The sequence below is a fragment of the Populus euphratica genome, unplaced genomic scaffold, assembly GCF_000495115.2.
Source record: "Populus euphratica unplaced genomic scaffold, PopEup_1.0 scaffold429.1, whole genome shotgun sequence".
In the NCBI taxonomy this organism is placed as follows: domain Eukaryota; kingdom Viridiplantae; phylum Streptophyta; class Magnoliopsida; order Malpighiales; family Salicaceae; genus Populus; species Populus euphratica.
The window spans coordinates 103206-124811 of NW_011500313.1; the positions used below are offsets into that span (position 1 = coordinate 103206).

The 21606-nt window shown below is 32.9% G+C and overlaps 3 protein-coding genes across 3 annotated transcripts; 1 reads left to right on the forward strand and 2 right to left on the reverse strand.

Moving 5' to 3' along the window:
* Positions 1 to 2741: 2741 nt before the first annotated feature.
* On the reverse strand, positions 2742 to 9093 carry LOC105113531 (uncharacterized). The gene is made up of 8 exons (XM_011009733.1): positions 8991 to 9093; positions 8846 to 8924; positions 8614 to 8690; positions 8468 to 8504; positions 7220 to 7421; positions 5537 to 5675; positions 5220 to 5397; positions 2742 to 2893 (listed from the first exon to the last, which is right to left on the reverse strand). Exons 1-8 carry the CDS (start codon positions 9012 to 9014, stop codon positions 2742 to 2744), a joined length of 888 nt encoding a protein of 295 aa, XP_011008035.1. The 5' UTR covers positions 9015 to 9093.
* Positions 9094 to 13617: 4524 nt separating this feature from the next.
* Positions 13618 to 17536, forward strand: LOC105113532 (rhamnogalacturonate lyase B-like). Its single transcript, XM_011009734.1, has 15 exons — positions 13618 to 13659; positions 13743 to 13864; positions 14025 to 14075; positions 14173 to 14292; positions 14389 to 14508; positions 14633 to 14774; positions 14871 to 15041; positions 15244 to 15399; positions 15564 to 15670; positions 15862 to 15952; positions 16043 to 16184; positions 16309 to 16465; positions 16616 to 16732; positions 17042 to 17162; positions 17243 to 17536. Exons 1-15 carry the CDS (start codon positions 13618 to 13620, stop codon positions 17534 to 17536), a joined length of 1953 nt encoding a protein of 650 aa, XP_011008036.1.
* A 932-nt stretch (positions 17537 to 18468) lies between these two features.
* Positions 18469 to 21572, reverse strand: LOC105113524 (glucan endo-1,3-beta-glucosidase 1-like). The gene is made up of 4 exons (XM_011009728.1): positions 21273 to 21572; positions 19875 to 21179; positions 19068 to 19095; positions 18469 to 18873 (listed from the first exon to the last, which is right to left on the reverse strand). Exons 1-4 carry the CDS (start codon positions 21343 to 21345, stop codon positions 18693 to 18695), a joined length of 1587 nt encoding a protein of 528 aa, XP_011008030.1. The 5' UTR covers positions 21346 to 21572; the 3' UTR covers positions 18469 to 18692.
* Positions 21573 to 21606: the final 34 nt, after the last annotated feature.

Sequence of the window (21606 nt, forward strand, 5' to 3'; positions counted from 1 at the left end):
GTGTTCGGGGGGGGGGGGGGGGGGTGTGGGGTGTGGAATTCGGAGAATTATAATACATTAACTGGTACGCAACTCCCAGTAGAGCAACCAATTAACATTCAACAAGTGTGCAGCTCCCAGGACCCAATTTTATTTTACAAGTCTGTGCTTCCCATTCTACACCTTCGTTCCACATTCTCCTTGAATCCAACTGAATACAGAATACGTGAGGAGAAAAAGTTTTGAAACAGGAAGGAACAAGCATGCATTTGAATTATCGCAAATCTGAAGCAGCATGGCAGGCAACTAGCAGCAGAGTCGTTTTCTGACTTCCTTGCATGCCAATAAACTGCATTTGCCATTTCCGATGCTTTCAACCGATGCATTCAAATAAGATAGTGGAAGTGCAGCATGAAGATGTTGATGCTAGCTACAATAACAGAGCCAGTGAAGCCAGTCCCTTGTGCATTGATCCAGGCCATAATGGTCCAAGAGGGTCACCGACAAAGAACTGAATTTCTAGGTGTACAACATTTACCGTTCCAGCTAGTTCATCTAGCTCGTCCAATCCAACATGCTGCGAGTCAGCTCCATGTTGACTAGCTCGATGTGTGTTTTGTGTTGTTTAAGGGTGTATTTGATTTTTTAATCTGTTTTTTTAAGTACTTCTCAAATTACTCGTTGCTTATAAAAAAAAATATGAAATTAATGATTTTTACATGTTTTTAGATAATTCTGATGTGATAACAAAAAAAAAAACTTTTAATTGAAAATTACTTCTACAAAACACTCCATATTGTATTACCGAAAGCACAAATCATCGAACTGAAGTTTGAGCATTACCGAAAATGGCTCTCGAATTAAAATTTTTTTTACTGGAGTAACTGTTACTATTTTTTAATAGTTTTTATCACACGTGATCTTCTAAGAACAAGACATATATCGAAAAAAACATTAACCGAGAGAAAAAACCTAGACGAAGAGGCCTATTTCTTTTAATTTAAAAAATAGTTCCACTTACTTAAATCGAAGAAATTAAAATTCAGAAACGAAATTAAATTTGACTCAAAATACATGATAGTTTTATTTAATTTAGCTTCATGGGTCTAAGGGGAGATGGGGTTTTGAGGCTGGTGTGGTAATATTATGGGCTGGGCTGGGATGCATTGGCATTTTTTCAGTTATTTGTCTTAATGGATATAAAATGTTCATTACTTACATGTCCTGTAGACGTCTGCTACCATTCATCTCCTCAACAAATGTTCCATTTTTGTTTAAGAAAGCTTGTGTTGGTTTTTTTTTTTTTTCCTTTTCTTCCTTTAAGAAGCTAGAAGCAGTGTTGTTTTCCCACTCATGGTGGCATGATAGTATTCGTTTTTGCGACACCAACTCTCTCAAAGGAAGCAATATCCATTGCACAATTTGCACTTTTCACCAAGCTTGTACGTAAATTTCATATTGAATTCACGTAGGGGATTACAAATTAAGTTCATGATGGAATGATGCTGGGCAGTGTCCATCTAGGATGAAGATCCTATAGAATTAAACTGGTAAATTTAGAAAAATGAAGGTTGAAAACAAAAGTCATGTATGCATTGCTTTTGATCACGATAGTGCAAATTAAGCCATATGTAATTATGAACATGGTTCCATAAGTTAATGGAAAATCTAGATTATGTTGGGTTTCTGTCGGTTTACCACCATGCATGTCTTCGTACAGATTCTTGGGATTTATTTTAATTAAGACTTGTACAAATTACAATTATCATGGATATATAGCACATGATTGATGATTAATTAAATTAATGTTCTTGTGATTCTTTTTACTACAAGGTTCTATAAAGTTTGATGTAGGGCATAGGAAGAAATTAAGAAGGAGAAAACTTTGATTTTAATTATAAATTTTGGAAATCAATAATGTTTTACACAAATTTTTTAAATAGCAGTTAAAATCGATCTAATTAATAAAATATATAATCCAATTTAATGATAGAAAAAAATTAAATTTATTTTTATTAAAAAGACTCATATTACTCATCTAAACTTTTTCTTGAACTTATATTATATAATAAATTCGAGTCAAGGTTCTATTTTAATATGGTGATCACACATGAACTGTTATTATATTTTTAGCTATGCATTAAATAGGTTATTTATAGTAAGGTTGTATTTGATCTAGCTATAGCGAAAAGGTTAAAGCATCAAGATTTTTTAATGATATGTGAATAGTATAAAGATGTTAAGAAGTGAATTATTTAATAAAAAATGAAAAAAAAACATTATGGATAATAATGAAGTCAAAATTTAATAATTAGATCAATAAATAATATTAATAAATATAACATTTTAAAATGGATGGATTAAGAATTTAAAATATAATAAAGAGTAATCTAAGAATAAATGATGGAAATAAGAAAATGAAATCTCAAATATAACATAAATTAAAACACAAATGATTCCCACAACATTTGAAGTGATCATATCGATTTCATTATTGGAAAGAGGCATAGTCTCAAGGATCAATCATATAGGATAAAGAAATCCCAATAGAAATCACCTTCTTTAAGCTCGAGAGATTTTGCTCATTCCCTAGCATTTTATTATTAAAACCATTACCTACGTGCAAGACCCCGTCAATAAGCAGCACAAACACAAGATGATAATATTTGAGTACTTGTCAAGGCAGTGCATCTCCAAACCCACCACTAATTCCTCCACCGTATCCACCACCGTATCCACCACCTTTCCCACCACCATGAAGATCACCGCCCCCACCATCCAGCTCCACCACCAAAACCAGCTCCACCACCAAAACCAGATCCAGATCCAAAGTCATAACCAGGGAGATAATTAGAGTTGGATGTCTTTTCCCCATGAAGCGCACCCATCTTGCTCATTGCTAGCTTCCTAGCATCTGTGACAAGAACAAGTGCAAAAAGCAAAGACAAAATAAGCCTTGTAGCCATCATTAGGAGAAATACCTTAACTAGCTTGAGATGATGTTTTCTTATGCAATGACCAAACCAGTAGAGAATTTATATATATATAGTAGAACTTTGAGATAATTAGTTGATGAAATTAAGGGTGTAGTTGAGAATTAATGTTGCAGATTCTACACATCCAATCATTTATGCGCCGAGCTTATAAAGTTAATAGAGCCATCTGCCTTCAGTGAAAAACTGCCCCCACACTATACCACCCCTCCATATCAATCCTTGATTGATTACCCTAGCTTTCAATAGAATTCACCACTAACATTCATCCATTCATTCCTTTCTTTCTTTCTTTTTATAAAGGTACGATAAAAGTATTTGATAGCTATTTAGTAAATGACTAAACAACTGATAGTTTGAGTTATTACAGAAGAAAAAAAAATACATATATTTTTATGTTCTTAACTACCTTGACGTCTTAATATTGTTAGACCACAAACTGATATAAACTGAACTTATCTCTAAATCATAATGTGAATAAGTGAAATGCTTCTCGTTAGCCTGCAATCAAGTCGAACCAAAGTTATAGAAAAACATATTTCCACATTAGATTGAACATTATTAAAAACCAAGTAATTTCTAGCCAGCCAAATATTCCAAGCAATGCCCAGAAGATAGGAGTTGCCATGTATTCTTATGAAATTCTCCAAAATCCATGTGAGGCCATTCAAATGGTAAGTTATCTAGTAATTTAGGGGCACACCAAGAGACACCCCACATTTATTTATTTCTGATGGCAAGATATTTTCGAGTCATGTTTTTCTGTCCATCAAGATTAATTTTCAAATTTTAAGTTTTGATCACAGCATGTTCGTTCATATTGATGCATTCTGCAGAATTTGTTTAATAAAAACATTCCCTTAAGTATCGTTTTGAAGATAATAATATTAAGAGAATTCATTTACATCCGGAATATTGATCATGCCTCCCTGCCCCATGCATGAGCTAAAACAATTTAACTTTGTCGACCATGCAACTCTTCTAGTATATTTGGTGGCTGCAACTAATCAAGGGCAAAAATGCTTTCAAATTTTAAATTAATTATAATAAGAATTGAACTCATAGCTATTTTATAATTATAATTCTAATATAACGTAAGAGAATCATCTTAACATGGAATTTATGTTAAATTATCAGCAAATCTTCAAGAACATATTATCCATATATATGACATGAAAGATGAGCAATATTAATTAATTAATGCACAGGACCAGCTAGTAGGCATCACTGTTAATGGAATAAAACTGGTATGATGACCTGGCTAATTTGAGAATTGCCAAGTAGCTTTTTTTTTTTTAATCAACTGGGAATGAGGTGGTTGTATATATGAACAAAAAATGATCCTATTGCAATAAATCGCCGATAAATAGGTTCATTTTACCGCCGACAATTTGGGTGTGGCATAGGAGAAGTTATAATTCCTTTCCACGTTTCTATAACATGACAAAATATTTAAGACCTCTTGACTTTTTCCGTTTATTGTCTGCTAAATTTATTGCATATACATCAGGAAATTTACGTATGTATTTAATTTGGAAGTATTTTTTAAATTTTTTTTATTTAAAAGATAATAAATTAATTTTAATATTTTCTTAATTATTTTAGAACTGTAAGAATATATATATATATATATATATAACAAAATAAAACATAATGAATTTGATGTTTTATCAGTACTAACATTCTTCAGAAAGCATTTTAAATTAAAACATCTTAAAAACATTATCATACCATATCTTATTAGTTAATTCTCGAGGTTTGCGGTCGAATGTGTAAGATTCAATCTAAAGAGGGATGGCCATCACACTTGTAATTAATATTTTGAAAAAAAAAAAAATGTGTAATATTCAATCTAAAGAGGGATGGCCATCATACTTGTAATTAATATTTTGAAAAAAAAAAAAAACACTTGATCATCCGGGCTATTTGCTCGTCAGCACTTGGCATTGAAGAACATTCAAAGCAGAGACTTAACATTTTGGGTCCCCAGCCTTCTTTTTGTTCACAAATTAGCAAATATACTAACTTCTGATCAGGAGTCTATTCGAATTACAAAGTTGGGGTGATTAATTTCCTCAAGTTCCTGTTCGGACTTACAAAAATGATCAGGTCGAGAGTAATTTCCTCAAGTTCCTGCTCGGACTTACAAAAATGATCAGGTCGAGAGACTTCTCAAAAGGTTCCAAAATGTTGATTAGCGCTTCATAATGTGCTTACTTTAAGCAAGAGTGAGCTCAAGAGAAACACCTGAACTATTCTTTGCTTTGCTAAGCTTCAAAAGGGGCTTGGAAACATTTAAGTTTAGGGATAAAGACGTTCTGTCACCATCTATTCTCTGTGCAATCTCAGTAAGTTCCTCTAAACTCTGATGGCTTTTCTTGCAACCTGTGGCTCCTGCTGACATCTTATCTTGGTCATTCGTCTCCTGAAATATCAAATATCATAAACTGCACGTATTCAGTACTATGAAATTAATTTCAATATCTATATTGAATTTCTTAGGAGAGGGCTTGTAACATATCACAAACTATTAATAAATACTTGACAAGGAGTTGGGAGATTACTTTGCTAACGCAGCTCTCGAGTAGATCATTGAAGATAATGTAAGTATCAGGTTTCTGCTCGCTCTCCTCGCTTGCTATTTCTTCATGTAAGAATGGTTCTTTCACTCTCTTTCCAATCCACTGCCCTTTCTTCTGTCTCCTGCAAATATACCCCAAATAGTACTCATATATATATATATATATATATATATATATATATATATATATATATTTGATTCTCAATAAGCATGACCAAAAGGAAAAAAATCATTACAAAACAACATGATAGCAGATAAAAAGATGTAATGAGTGGAAAAGCAAGAGAATAACACATCTCATGAGTGAGAGTTTTGACTACTACTAATAATGATATTCTTTTTTCTTAATTAGTTGTGATGGTCACTATTTTGGACTTTAATTGCTCAACATAATCAGCTTTTTGTTTCCTATTTCGTCCCATTTTAGATTTTGTGAATTTAATTAATCCTTAATTATTTAAAATTAAATTTATTATATTTAACTTGTAGGTCAATCCAACCAAAAATATTATTCATAAATTTAATAAATTAACTTATATATCAATGAATAAATTCAAGATATGAATTTTTTTTTTTTAAATCTAAAACAACATTTTTACTATCTAAAATAGATAGAGTTTTTTTTCGAACCAAATGTTAGGAAATTGTTATTTTATAGCAATATCTCATGCTATGCTTAATGGAATATTTAGTGTCACTATTTGTGCTCTATCTCATAGCTTTTGTCCCTTTATTTATATTATAATTTATGGCTTTTTATCTATTATTAAATTATCTACATATAAAAGTATTATTTGAGAGTAAAATGAGATAAAAAAAAGTAAAAAAAAGAGAAGAGTTGCAATGACAGCAGCCTTATTGCTATTACAAGCAACAATAAAAAATAGAAATTGAGTTTGAGTAGATATAATCCTTTGAATTATCTACATATAGAAGTATTATTTGAGAGTAAAATAAGAAAAAAAAAGTGAAAAAAAGAGAAGAGCTGCAATGACAGCAGCCTTGTTGCTATTGCAAGCAGCAATAAGAAATGGAAATTGAGTTTGAGTAGATATAATCCTTTTCTTTTATATATTTGTATTATATCATTTATATATTTCTAATAATATGAAACTCTCCCGTTAATATAAATAATTTATCAAACCACATTAAATATTATATTAATATGTTTAATTTTCAATAAATAACTATCAAAATATTACAATTCCAACATACTGGTCACTAAGTTGACCAGCCAGCACAAGGTGATTTTTATAACAATGTTCAGAGTTCCTAGAGTGACATAAGCTTGCTTGCATCCTCTAAAACTGAAGGCAGTTTGTTTATTCAATGGTTTACGCAATTTCCAGTTCAAATTTCCTATTTGTAAATCCATCCCTTATCGAAATAATTCCTTTCTTTTTTCATGAATAACTAATGGCACTGGCAAGCTAGCACTAATTTATATCCTAATATCTTTTTTTTTTACTCCCACTATTCCTATTCTCATTGCTAATACTATTATTTCATTATTATCTAAAAAAATATTATTATTTCATACTTCAAATTAATCTAATTTTTGTGTTCATGATTCTCGGATCCCTGACTGTAAATAAATGTACTACCATTATTAATTGGTATAATTATTAGAACTACGTTGTGGAGAAAAAGATTGAAATTGACGAACCTTTGAGATGTCAAGCTAGCATTTTTTAGGGCAAGCCCATCAGCAGGATTATGAACTCCACAACCTTGATAGAGAAGTGCCTTATTATCGATCAGTCGCTTGCCATTTAAACGATTCTGCTGGCAGCACATTGTATGTGAGAGATAATTTGAATGATGCATCCTAGGCTCCTTGCCATTCTTCTTTGCTTCCATAGCAGCTTCTGCACCAAGAAAATCATGTTGCGAAAATTTATTTAAATTATGATTGATGTATGTATTTAAAGTCAAATTAAAAGTAAAATCCACTGAAGTTAAAACTTTCGTTAAGATTTATTTTTTAATAAACGCTCTTTATCATGGAATAATAGCATAATTTAAATAAATTAAGGGTAAATAAAAATCTGATCTAATTTTTTTTAATTGATGTATTTTGAGAAACCTAAAAGCTCTTTAAGACTCTATCCCATGTGTGTGTGTGTGTGTAGTTTTTCTAGCTGTTTATAGAGTAGAAATGTGAAAAAGATAAAATTTAAACCCAAAAAAAAAAATCAATGTTTTAAAAAATAAATGACTGAAATAAAATAGGCTTTGGACCTTACAACTAGTTCTTGGGATTTATGTTGGATTTGAATTTGAATTTATTATAAAATATTTTAAGTTACAAAAAATTATTTTTTATTAATTTATTTTGGATTTAGGTTTGAATTTATAATTTTTTAACCCACAAAAAAATATTTTTATCAACCTATTATTTTGTTCAGCCCATGAATACAAGAATTTAATCACATTCTTTCAAAATAATTGCTTCAAACTTGAACAGTTTTTTCAGTTAAAAATCATTATAGACAAATCTACAATTATTAGGCTTAATTATGATTTTATTAAAATTGATAATAAAAAAATTATTCTATTAATTATCAAAATTAATTATATATCAAGTTTAGTTCCGAAATCCTCTATAAAAAGTAGCTAATGAAGAGTGCTTTTGGTCTAATTATGTCTATCACTTCCTGTTGCAGCTTTAATGTTGTTCTCCTTTTAGATGATAACATTCTGACATATATAAAGTACATATAATTATTCTCGGAGCTAGGAAAAATAATTAAGATAATTCATTAGCTTACATGGTGATCATTGCTTGGTTACCTTCACATGAACTCATTAAATACCATTGATAAACACTGCCATTTCTTTTGACTATTTCTCCTCTACAAAGATAAATAAACATAACTATGATCCATTAATAGTTAATAAATTTATTATGTACCTTGGATCATCCGCTCATGCTTCATGCTCCTGTACATCTGGCCACAAACAGACCGAAGCTTTTACTAAAAGCTCTTAATTAAGAGTTATAACAAAGTTTTTCAAAAAAAAAAAAAAAAACTCAAAGCAAATTCGATCATAACCAACCTGAAGGTGGCTCTTTACGTGAGATATGGTAAGGTCCTCCACATCCATGATTTGCAGAACCATCTTTGGAGTTGCCCCTATGATGATTAATATTATACAAAACCCCGTAATAAAAAAAAAAAACATGTAAAAACCAAAGATCATATTTATAAACATGATAATTAAAAAAATATATATAATTAAAAAAATAAAGTGAAGGGCTTGTATATATAAAATCTAAGAGATAACTTACGATCCTCCCCACCAAGCCTGTCAACTGCATGCACAAAGCAGTGATGAAGATCAGGTGTCCAACGAAGCCTAGGCATTTTTGATCGAACGTAAGGCCTAACTATGGCTGATGGTCTCAAGCCTATTTCTTGAAAATTAACTCCAACTGATCGTCTCTCAGTGTTTCTCATGATCAGTGCCCGTGTCAAGAGAAGATGATGGAGAGCCTTTATTTGGAGAGCTCTCAACTTCAATTCTCTTCATTGTCTCTGGGATTCATCAAAAAGAAAGATAGAGAAAAGTGGCTTGGTCTATGCAATACAAAAGAGAATAAATACGAGGGAGACTATTTGCATAATTTTGTCACTATGTGCAGCTTTTTTCTTACAAGGCCATTTTAGTCATCCTGGGGTTTCGATTACAGAAAAGAAAAACTGGGCAAAGAATTTCAGAGACTTGGGTTAATAATTTTGTTCAAGGAATGCCTCTATGATCATAGGGTAAAAAAAAAAAGTTGAGAAAACACTTGTATCCAAAATGTAATTAATTGAAAATCTTGACCTTTTTACTGCCTCCCTTTCTCCTCTATTCTCTCCCACTCTGATTGCTGGTTGTACAGTTGCAAATCAATATATTCTTGATGAGATCATTTCTTAATATTCGTTCAAATAAAACAAAAGGTAACCCTCTCAAAATAGCAAACTAAACATGCAAGCAACCATTCCCAGAGCAAATTCCCACGCCCAATACCTTAAACCAAACGTTACAGCAAGAAATTTCACAACAAAACAAAGCTAAAAAACCCAGACGTTTGGAAGTGAAAAAACATGGGCACATGACCTAAGCCATGCATGAACTCAAGGAAACATACCAAGAATTAAACACCAACACGTCCACACCTTTTTGTGTGTATATGTTGGCTTTCTTCTTCTTCTTTTTCAATGTTTGCTTTTTGTTTTTATAACTTTTTTTTTGTTGTTTTTCTTCCGTTTTTGGCTTGGTTAGCCTTTTCAATGTGTCGACTTCTTCTTTTAAAAAAAAAAAAAACACGTCCACACCTTAAATCTAATTTAACATACCCTCTGGTAGCTTCAATTAAAGCTATAAAATATAATTCATCTAGTTTTTATATTATCTCCATCGCTTTTATTTTATTCCTTGGAATGTCTCTAAAAGAAAATGGGTAGATAAGTATCTTGTGAAAATTAATTTTAATATTAATTATTATTTAAAATTTAATTCTTAATACTATAAAAATTTTAAAAATAAAATTTTATTAAAATTTTTAAATTAAATTTAATTTATAGAGTTCTGAATAGTAGCTTGATAGGGTTTTAAACTTCAGGATTGATAGTGGGATTTTTTTTTCTCTCTCGAGGTTGAGAGAGCACATGATGGGAAGCATAAATTAATGGGTTTTGTTTTTGTTTTTCATTGTTACATAAATGGTGAAACAAATTATGAATGTTGGGATGTGACTAAGCTGACAAGAGGTTGGATAATTCAGAAGACGGTTTCAAATTGGGAAATATTCTTTGGATGGATTTGTCACAAGCATGGACAAGTGTTTAATTTATGATATCGTAACCATAATTAATGATAAAATGGAAAAAGATATTGGAGAGAATTCTTGTCTAGATTTTGTGCCAATCCTTTCAGTTTCATCTTTTCAAAGGAAATAACACTTTGGTGGGGTTCTTGCAATATTAAAAAAAGAAAAAGAAAAAGAAAAAAACTAATTTAGTAATAATTGATGAGATACAATAAATAATTTTATTAATTTTATTCTTGTAAAATTGAGTCCTATTTAATCTTTTTTTTTGTGTGGAAGAAACTAATATATTAAAGGGGCAATCCAAAAGTAGTTAAAAACAAGAATATTTAATCCCCTACTAAACATGATCAGCATTCCTATTGTCAAATTGTTACACGAACTTATTATTATGAATTATATATTGTTTAAATGGAAGAGGAATTGTGCTGAGCATAGGTTTTTATTGACCTAGCTAGTCATAGAGCCATTATTCATGAGAGATGGGGAAAGAGCAATGCTAATTTGAAAAAATATTAAAAAAGTTCCCTTTCCTTTTCACAAAGGAGTCAAAGGAATATATTGTTTGTCATAGATCCCATCCCTTGATAGTGATGATATATAGAGAAAACAATGCTCTGCTAAATTCTAAGTCCTTGGCCATCATGTCGAGGTTATCTCTTTTTGGATTCCATGTTTTATTGAATGTTAATGATTGTGACAATTAATTATTATAAATAGGCGGAATATGACAAATAATCAAAGCTTCTTTTCAAAAAGCCCTTTATCAACACCATCATTATCAAAGCTGCTGAACAAATGTTCATGTTTCAAGGAGTAGCAGCCATCAAAAGAAAGAAAGACGATGGTAGACTAGGGTGGTGTTTAGCTTTTAGGTATAACCATATTTTTTAAAATATTTTTTAGTTTTAAGTTTTTTTTAATTGTTTTGTTATGTTGATTTTAAAATAATTTTTTAAAAAATTATTATGACAAATTATTCAAATAAATTTTTTTAAAAAAAACAACTTTTATTGTATTTATAAATAAATTATAATTGTACATCTAGTATCCAAAAATCCTATCATAAAATATGATATTTGTTTGGCTTACAAGTGTGAATTTTTTTTTATAAAAGTATAATCCTTTTAAAACATAAATTATATCTCATTCATATATATATATATATATATATATTCTTTTTGTGATGCTCTCATATTCGAGCTTTGAAGTTACTAATATTGATGGTTAATATAAATTTATTTGGTCGTTAATTTCAGAATTTATAGAAATTAATTGAGGTATATATAAATTGATCGAGAACACCCAGCTTGAATTAAACAAAAATACATATATTTTATATAAATTCTAAAAAAAAACACCCAACCACATCTCCAATCCAAGGTTGTCAATTTCGTTTCGGTAAGTGTTTGATTTTTTCAATTGGAATGGAATGTTTTAGTTTTGGAGTATTTCGGCGTGCCGTTTCGGGGTTATACTGTTCATATATATATATTCAACAAACATAATTCAAATTCAAGATAAATCAATTATAAATTATGCAATACAAACACAATACCAAACAAATATAATTTTGAATTTTAAAATATTTTTAAATAGTCAAGATTAAATAGATCTTTAATTTAAAGTAATTTAACTTAAACAAAATATCAAAATATTATGAAATTAAAATATTTTAACACAAATATTTTAAATATAAAGTTAGGTCAATGTTATCAAGGCTAATAGAATCTAAAGCATCTCTTGTTTTGCTCAAATTCCTACAAAGTATAAACATGAAAAAAAACAACATGAATATAAACCATATATATTAATGATAAATCTAATTTTAAAAAATTAATATTATTGTTAATGAAAATAGTAATAATAATTTTAAATATTATTATTAATATCATTGTTATTAAAAATAGTAATGAAAAATAGCTTTTTATAATTGAGTGATTTAATTAATTAAATTGAACAAGGTTTAATTTAATTCAATGGTTTTTTAAGAGCGGAATGGAACACGTGGAATGAAACTGAAACGTTCTGGACAGAATTTAGCTGAAAAATCTAGAACAAACCGAGATTAAAATAAGATAAAATTTATTTTATTTTATTTTATTTTTTAAATTAATATAAAATATTTCAGTTATTCCACGCACAACAAAATAAAAATGACAACTTCTCCGAACCAAACACCCTGAGAATATATTAGATTACTTCCCTCATGCTCCTGGATGGGTTATATCTGTTGCCCAGGTTCGGTTCCTAGGTTTTTCAACTTTTTTGATTGGCTTGTGACTTGCACCTATGGTCTAGATGGGCTGTTTTCTACAACTGGATTGGTTGTGATCCTCTATTAGGCTTCGCATCCTGTGGTGCTTTACTCACTGAATTTTTCAAAACTTAATTAAGAAAGTAATCTAAAAATAACTTGAAAGTTTTAAAACAATATATTTTATATCTAATTTGGACATGAATCTATCTCAGCTAGAACTAAGGAACCAAGTTTATAGAGAAACATGGCTTATAGAACACTTTGATTGAATATTTCACTTTTTAATCTAATAATGATCCGATAAAAAAATATGATTTTTTTTTGTTAGATTTCTTGTTCAACTCATACAATTTTTTTCTTAAATTTAAACTTATCTATACACATCTCATGTCGAGAGTAAATTTGACGGTTTACTTTTTATGATTCATTTCTCGAGTTGACACAAACACAAATAGAGGGTTAAATTGCGGCATTTTCCGCGCAAAAGAAAAAATAACAAATCTCAATTTGACAACAATGAGGATGGCATCGGATGAGGCTGATAACCTTTGCTTCCTTGTCAATGCTGGCATGCCGCGTCGGGCATGTCTTTAGATGTAACAAACTGTGTGGCAGTAGCCAGCAGGCAGCCTATCCTCTCTTCAATCGGTCCCTGCAACAAGCAAGAAACAACTGCATGGCGTTCCTATCTAATATTACAATGTATCTTGAAGTCAAGCAACAGCATACAGCTAATATTGCAATTCAAGGTAAAGAACAATCAACTTGCTGATAATAACAAGGGTAGCCTTAGTTTGCATAGTTCAAGACATAGACAATCTAACAAGACATAGAGGAACCTAAACATTGATTTTATTGTGAAATACACTAATTATCATAGTAAATAACGAATCTAATACTTTAATTAATCATCAAAGCTAGGTTTATTATCAGTCTAACTCGTATGAAGCAAGGATCGTCACAAATAGAAAGTAGAAGGTTAATGGGAAAGGGGAACGTGAGGTTGATCAACCAAGGTCCATACGTAAGTATACCGTTACATAAATCTTAACTCACCTTCATCTTTCTCTGATGGTGCTAATTGTATTGGTGTTTAATTTGGTGCAGGTCATGCTAGACAATGATTTGGTGAGGCTCACAATATTGAAACCTCAAGGGTATTTAACAGGAATTAAGTATGGAGGAATGGATAACATTCTTGATCTTCATTCAAGTGAATCTAATAGAGGGTAGCCTTCAAAAAATTTCCCATTATTATTCACACTTCAATTCATTTTTTAATAGTCTTGCACAGGTGAAGAACATGAAATAGGTGCTACTAGTCCTCGTTTCAGTAATCTTGAACATAACTTTATAAGTTAACTAACATTGTCACTATTTGATTTGCAGATATTGGGACTTGAACTGGAACTTGCCAGGAGGAAAGGATAGATATCAATCGTATGACCATCACTTGGAGATTAACGATAGCTATGATATTTTCTTGTTATACTTTCTCTGAAATGATTCAAAATCCTTATCACCTTGTATATTTCAGGGTAAATGGAGCTGAATATAGTGTGATTTATAACAGTAATGACAAGTTAGAGATTTCATTTAGGAGTACTTACGATCCTTCAAATAAAGGCACCAAACTGCCTCTCAGTATTGACATAAGGTCCTTTTATCCATCTAAGTATTATTTTTTATATTTCAAGATTAATTTTCTTGAACTTGGATTGATTTTAATATAATTTTCTTTTTTATTCTTTAGATACATATTGAATAGCGGTGTTTCAGGATTCTACTGCTATGCAATCTACGAGCGTCCTGCAGGATCTCCTGCTTTTGATCTTGTTCAGACAAGGATGGTCTTTAAGTTGCGACGCGATAAGTAAACTATGTTCTCTATGCTTTTTACTGGCTAATGCCTATTTTGTGCATGTTTGTTGGCTTTAACCTGAAATTATTGTTTCGTATTTGTTGCATTGATTTGAGCTCTTATGAAATTGGAATAGGTTTCATTACATGGCAATCACTGATGAAAAGCAAAGGGTAATGCCGATGCCTGAAGACCTACTTCCAGGCAGAGGAAAGCAGCTAATTGTGCCTGAGTCTATTCTTTTGGTGAATCCCATTAATCCTGATCTTAAAGGAGAGGTAAGTAGGCCACCCTAGGATCGAATGACTATTCGTTCCTTCACCAGCAAGATATTATGTTGATATCAAGCTGCCAAAATGTGTGATAAAATGCAGGTTGATGACAAATACCAGTATTCAATGGACAATAAAGATGGTGGAGTCCATGGATGGATTGGTTCTGGCCCCGTTATTGGATTCTGGGTCATCTTCCCTAGTCATGAATTTCGAAATGGTGGTCCTACTAAGCAAAATCTTACTGTGCATACTGGTCCAACTTGCCTAGCTGTATGTCCTCCTTCTGAAATCACAACACATCTCATATTTACACAACCATGCAACTTTGCTAAACAATGTAATGAACGTTAGTGGGAGAGTTCCCAGTGATTAATAATTTCCATCTTGGAAGCCAAAATGTGCAAGAAAAGTATATCAAACCTGGCAAATGCTGAACAGCTAGCTGAAATCTGATGGGCTTTTGCTGCAACAGATGTTTCATGGAACTCACTATATCGGAGATGCTATAGTAGCTCAATTTCAAGAGGGTGAGGCATGGAGGAAGGTTTTTGGCCCCTTCTTTGTGTACCTTAATTCAACCTCGAAAGTTTCAGATGCATACAATTTATGGATTGATGCTAAAAAACAGGTGCGCAACTCGACATATGGTTGGATTTTATTATCCAACAATCAAATTCATCTTAAACATTAATTAATAGAGTAATATCCCTGTACCTCTTGTGGAATTTTAGTAGCTATTCTATAGCAAAAGCATATTGAAGGATCTGCTTATTATCTTCTTTTCATTTCTAGAGGCTGCATGAGGAGGCAACATGGCCATATGAATTTGTGTCATCGCCTTACTACCTTAATGCTGAAGAACGCGGTTCTGCTACAGGAAGACTCTTTGTCCAAGAAAGGTAAATTTACATGAGGCTAAGGCTGTGTACTACTATTTATGAAGCATGTTTTTGCATTCAGAACAAAGTAAGGATTTTACGATGATGACTACAATTTCGATGAAATGGTTCGGTAATTTGCTGCATGCATAGCTTATTTTAGACAGGAAGGATGAACTTCAATTAATATCATTGTGAAAATGCAAGCTCAGGTTTGTTTCTAAGTCTCTGATACCAGCTAAAAATGCACATGTTGGTCTATCAACTGCAAGAGCTGAAGGAGCCTGGCAAACAGAAAGCAAGGTTAGCTCTAATTTATTTTCTTAGATTCACACTTCATTAGTTTCTAGTACTTTCAAGATTGGAAAAGTGAACAAATTGATGTGCTTGTAGGACTATCAGTTCTGGGTTCAAACAGATTCAAATGGAAATTTCACCATCAAGAATGTTATTCCCGGGGTGTATGGATTCCATGGCTGGGTTCCTGGTTTCATCGGTGACTTCCTAGACAATACACTTGTTACCATATCTGAAGGTAGTCTCATTTGAGTCCTATTCATCCATTATAGAACTTCAACCACAAGAAAATCTCATATGAAGAAAGTATTTCAATTCCTGATGGCACAATTTTCTTGTTTTATGATAACTATATTCCTCAGGATCAGAAACACAACTTGGCAATTTGACATATGTTCCCCTCAGAGACGGGCCAACAATATGGGAAATTGGCTTTCCTGATCGTACAGCTATCGGTTTCTATGTTCCTGATGTCAATCCCATGTATGTGAACAAGCTATTTGTAAACAGCCCTGAAAAGTAAGCAGTTCGTTTATCTCAATCTGATGGTCTAAATCTCTGAGAAAGCCCTGTGGTCATGATAATCTGTAAACATACATTGAAAATGGTCTTGCATTTTGGAATTGTGCTGACAATATCTTTTTCAATATCCTTTCTCCTTTAAATCAGGTTCAGGCAATATGGATTGTGGGACAGATACACAGATGTGCATCCTGAATCTGACCAGACTTTCACAATAGGCATCAGTGATCCAAAAAAAGATTGGTTCTTCGCTCATGTAGACAGGTTTTTTTCCATCTTTTATTAATCCTATCATCGTAGTCATGTTATGGAAGTTCTTTAAGAATGAGTCTTCTTTTCAACATTGTACCTCAAATCATGATTCCTAACAGCAGCATGATTCAGTGTAGATTTTACAAATAGACACAAGGCTTGACTTTTTTGATCTCTATAAACCATAAAAGAAAATGCTTTTTCATGGTGGTTTGGTGCCCTTGTTCAGTTCACAATTGCACCTCTAAAACTGATGACATCCACTCTTCGAACTCTGCAGCTTATAGTAAATAGCATTTTCTGATGTTTCTTCATTGACAGAAGGGTAGCAGATAAGTATATTCCGTCAACATGGACAATTAAATTTCTTCTCAACTCAATAAAAAAGGGGATTTACAAGCTGAGATTGGCCATCGCCTCAGCAAACCGTTCTGACCTCCAGGTGAAGATTGCGAAGTTAACTGGAAAAAAAAAAAAAACTCTTAAAAATTTTCGAAAATGTTAACTCCATCATTCTTGCAGGTGTATCTCAATGATATGGATCAAGAACATATGGTCTTCCAAGTGATGAATTTGGGAGCAGAGAATGCAATTTGTCGGCATGGAATTCATGGATTATATCGGCTATTTTGCATTGATATTCCCTCATCTTTATTATTAGATGGAGATAACTCCATGTTTCTAGTACAGGCCAGAGGTGGAGATGCACTTTGTGGAATTTTATATGATTATTTAAGGCTAGAAGCTCCAGCATCTCCAGCAAATTCAAAGCGGCGGGAAGAACTAGAATCATTTCAGTTTGACTATCATGTTTAACTTATATCAGTTTGACGATCATGCTTTCTAATGGTGATGATCATTTGCTACATTTCATACACAATTGCACCACAAAACTACAGATTACTGCAGCCATTTTCAAGTATAAGCAGCTTAGAAATTCTTCACAACTTGAATAACACAGCCACCTATCGGAGCTCACTTAATCAGTAGATTCTGGGAAATCCATAAATTGATATTGGGGATGACATGGGTAGATAATTTAATTAACCAAAAAAAATCCATCTTAATATGAAAAGTTACATGCAAAATCTTCAAAGGGCTAATCCGGAATTGATCATAATTATTAAACTTGACCAAGCTTAATTTATAAAGAAATAATGATCTAATTATCTAACCAATTAACTTTTTGTTTGATCAAAATTTTATTTTTATTGAAACAATGTTATTTTTAAAAAATGAATTAAAATGATATTATTTTAAACTAATGAAAGCTCATTTAATCAGCATGACTTCTAACCCGGATCGTATAACAAACAGGTTTAATAAATTTGATTTTGGGCAACAAAGATTGCATTTTTACAAGTTTTGAAAGTTCATACTGGTTACACTTCTGAGTTCGGAACAAAGTCCAACTCTGTGGACAAAAACATTCGAGGAACCGCTAAAAAATCACACGTGTTGGGACACAAGTGGGACCTATGGGACAAAGGGGCTTAGGTGCGACCCGCAAGGCATTCATGCGCTGATGGGGCCAGCACTCTGCTTGGTGTGTCGAGGTAAACCGTCCAGAATCCTCTACGGAGCATCCTTCGTTGCTGTTTATGACGAGAATGGCTTAATTTTTCGAAACAAGGAATATCTCTTTAAGATCCTCTCATTCTCCTGCTCATAATCATTGCCCCAAACAAGCCCTCTCTTTAGGCCTCCGTGTTTGCTGTTGTATTCTCTTGCTTAAAGAAAGTATACTGTACTAATCAACTTTTTATTTGCCTTAATAGATTACATGGAAGAGCCCACAAAAAATTGTCATTACTTTACTCCTCTCACGAAGAGGATCCTACCCGATCCATCACTCAAGTGAGTCTTTGCTAGAACGATTCTTGGACTAAACACAGCCTAGCACAGCAAGAGTCGATCAGCATCAACGAATCAAACACTATTTGGTTACAAAAAAATTGTTTTGTTTTACACCTCAAGACACCACAAAAGTAATGTGTAACAAAATAGAGAAAATTATAGTCAAGAAAGCTTGCAATGCCTTGTCCATTGCACTAATTCTACTGCTTCTGATGCTGATTAATCTTGAACCACCTGCTGCATTGCTTGGTGTGGTTGTATTCGCCACCGTCCTAGTCTTCTTCGTTGTTTTCTTGCTGCATCCAAAGTTAGATGATCGGTAAGGCCTTGCTGCAAGGTGTTCTAATTAAGTAATGGTTTTGCTTTTTGCTTTTTGCATTTTCCGTCTCTTGACAACCATAAAGGGAATGCAAAGATGAAGAAAAGGAACTAAAGTGTGATATACTGGTGAAACAATTAGGCCACCATGTAAAAGGGAATAGTTTGTTACCTTCCAGGAAATATACAGCTTCCATGACCTGCCAACATTTACCAACAAGGAAGAAAATGGATCTTAGATTTGGAGAAAATAACCTGTCACTCAAAACCAGCAGGTGAAAAAAATAGCACAAACAGGACTCATTTCGCAAGAATTTATGAAAGAAAGATGAATTATTTTCAAAAGCAATCTTGTTATACATGGCCTTGAGATTTTGTTATTGTCCTGACTCTATGGGGCTCACTTGGTATAGTTTCCAAGTTGAAATCATAAATTGTTTTTGACTTGACTGCTTCAGCACAAAATGTTATTCCATGCCCTTTCCACACTCCAATCACTCAAGAACCCATGTGACTCTGTCAGGCTGGAATCACACAGCATCTATCCTTGGAGTCATATTTGTTCTCATTAGTTGCCATCAATATTATCATTGGAGGGCGCGGGTGCTCCTATTTACTTTCCTTCAGTGGTGTGGCATCAGGCAATTAGCACTTTTTGAACTTTAAATCCTAAATACTTGAGCTTAAGGTGACCTTTTTGACCACTCGATTACCCTAAGGCACTTAATAAATGACTGCACATAAACTATTTGAATTAACAGCATTCCCTTCTCCCTCGTGTAAATGCTCTGGATTTAAACTAGGCCACATTGTTTGTCTAAGTAGTACCCACACATTCTATTTTGAATATAGAACAACAGTTCAATGACTCACTATTGACAGAAAAAAATTTAAGATAATACCCTGTATTCTGTTAAAATCTAATGCAACATAAACGACCTGTGATTGTTTAGGGCGAAGAAGAGCATAAAACACTTACTTGGATCAGTAGTGGTGATCATGGCTACACCCTTGAAATCACAGGACCCAGCAGCCCTTCCTTCCTTCTGGTAATAGCTATCAAATGCATAAGAGGCATGGTTCTTCACATTATTAGGCTGGTAGCAATTCTCCCCTGGCTGAATCTCGCTGCAATTAGCCTGTCCTGGTCCACATGCCCAATCCAATGCAGCTTGCAATGTCTTTGAATCAACACCATCCATAACAATACAATATGTTTGGTTGGTGGTATCATTAGCCAAAAAAGTCCCACTTCCAGATACATGAAGCAAATAAACTGGAGTCGCATTTGCATAAAACAATCCCCAATTTGCTTCTGATACCGGTGGTGACCTCAAGTCCTCATTGAACAACTCATATAAGTACACACTAGAAGTGATTTCTGGGTGCAAAGGAGTCCCGCTTTGATCAAGAACATGCTTAATCATATTAGAATTATAGGTATCTGCGTTGTCGATTGTAGCATAAGGCTCCTTCGAATCACCCTTTGAAGGCCAACCACTCTCAGTAACAAGAACCACGACATCAGTAAAATTAAAATTCTTCATCGAATAATAAGCAGCATCAACCATAGCATCAAGAACATTAGTGTAATGCAACAAAGTATTAGGATCAACCATTTCTTTAGACGGCGTCAAGGGCTTAAACAAAGAATTTTCAAGCGGCACCACTCCTTTATTTTGCATAAACACATAGTAAGGATAAAGATTCATCATCAAAGGAGAGCCAGTTTTTGATAAAAATTGAAGCAAAGGTTGCATAACCGAGCTCCAACTCTGATTAAAAAAAGCCTGAGAAGGTGGAAATGGATCAAGAATTATTGAAGCAGAATGTGGAGTTGAAATCTTGATCTGATTATGCAAGTTTGCAGCCACTAAAGCACTATAAAGAGACTCAATAGCTGGCACAAGCAAAGGAGCTGAAGAGGGTACAGTAGTCAAAACCTCATCACCAACAGCAATTGCAGTAATTACAGTTTGTGGATAATAAGCAACAACATTTTTACCAATCCAAGAAGCTGCTGTTGCATTGGAGGAGCCAATAGCAAGAAGCTGATTATTTGGGACACTAATAAGGACCCGGATCTTGGTTTTAGCCAGGGCCTTGAGCATGTCAGGATCGGCATCATAAAGCCTGATATGTGTAACCTTTTGGAACTGTAGAAGCGAAACAATCTCTGTTGCTGACATTAAATTGGACACATCTACTCCTATGTTGATTCCCACAAACGGCTCATTATCTTGTTGGTCCTTGATTTGCGCCACTGCTATTTTCGATGATAAAGCTGCAAATTTGACACAAAACAATCAGAACCACGAAAGGGTTGCTCTTAGTTTCTTGAAAAAGTGGATAAACAAGTGGGGTTTCCGTCAATTACCTTGTGATATTGTAAAAAGCGAAGTGTACAACAAGAAGAAGGTAGTGGAGAGAGGAAGCTTAGAGAGTGCCATAACTGAGGAAGAACTTGAGTTTCACAACTTCATCTCCTGGTTCTGGTTCAGCTAAAGATTCTTGCATTATCTTGTAGGGTCTTGTGGTTCTCTTTTAAGTGAATTTTTTAGGTAGGTTCTGGTTTGTCTTTGGAGGTTGCTTGCTGGCCTCAAGAACGAAGAAAGAATTCCAAAGAACTCTGCTTCTGACAAGAGTGAATCATATCGCTGGCCAAATCTTAATAATAGCCCCCAACTATGTAGCTAGTAACAATTTCATCC

What these genes read in the sequence shown, in the direction of transcription:
- LOC105113531 (XM_011009733.1), bottom strand. Translation starts at nt 9,014, where the DNA reads ATGAGAAACACTGAGAGACGATCA. An exon ending in GAAACACTGAGAGACGATCA is followed by an intron (nt 8,925 to 8,990) that starts GTTGGAGTTAAT and finishes TACGTTCGATCA; the next exon opens with AAAATGCCTAGGCTTCGTTG. An exon ending in GCTAGCTTGACATCTCAAAG is followed by an intron (nt 5,676 to 7,219) that starts GTTCGTCAATTT and finishes GTATATTTGCAG; the next exon opens with GAGACAGAAGAAAGGGCAGT.
- LOC105113532 (XM_011009734.1), top strand. Translation starts at nt 13,618, where the DNA reads ATGGGAAAGGGGAACGTGAGGTTGATCAACCAAGGTCCATAC. An exon ending in TCAAGTGAATCTAATAGAGG is followed by an intron (nt 13,865 to 14,024) that starts GTAGCCTTCAAA and finishes TTTGATTTGCAG; the next exon opens with ATATTGGGACTTGAACTGGA. An exon ending in ATCCTGATCTTAAAGGAGAG is followed by an intron (nt 14,775 to 14,870) that starts GTAAGTAGGCCA and finishes GATAAAATGCAG; the next exon opens with GTTGATGACAAATACCAGTA.
- LOC105113524 (XM_011009728.1), bottom strand. Translation starts at nt 21,345, where the DNA reads ATGGCACTCTCTAAGCTTCCTCTCTCCACTACCTTCTTCTTGTTGTAC. An exon ending in GCTTTTTACAATATCACAAG is followed by an intron (nt 21,180 to 21,272) that starts GTAATTGACGGA and finishes TCAAATTTGCAG; the next exon opens with CTTTATCATCGAAAATAGCA. An exon ending in AGCTGTATATTTCCTGGAAG is followed by an intron (nt 18,874 to 19,067) that starts GTAACAAACTAT and finishes CTTTGGATGCAG; the next exon opens with CAAGAAAACAACGAAGAAGA.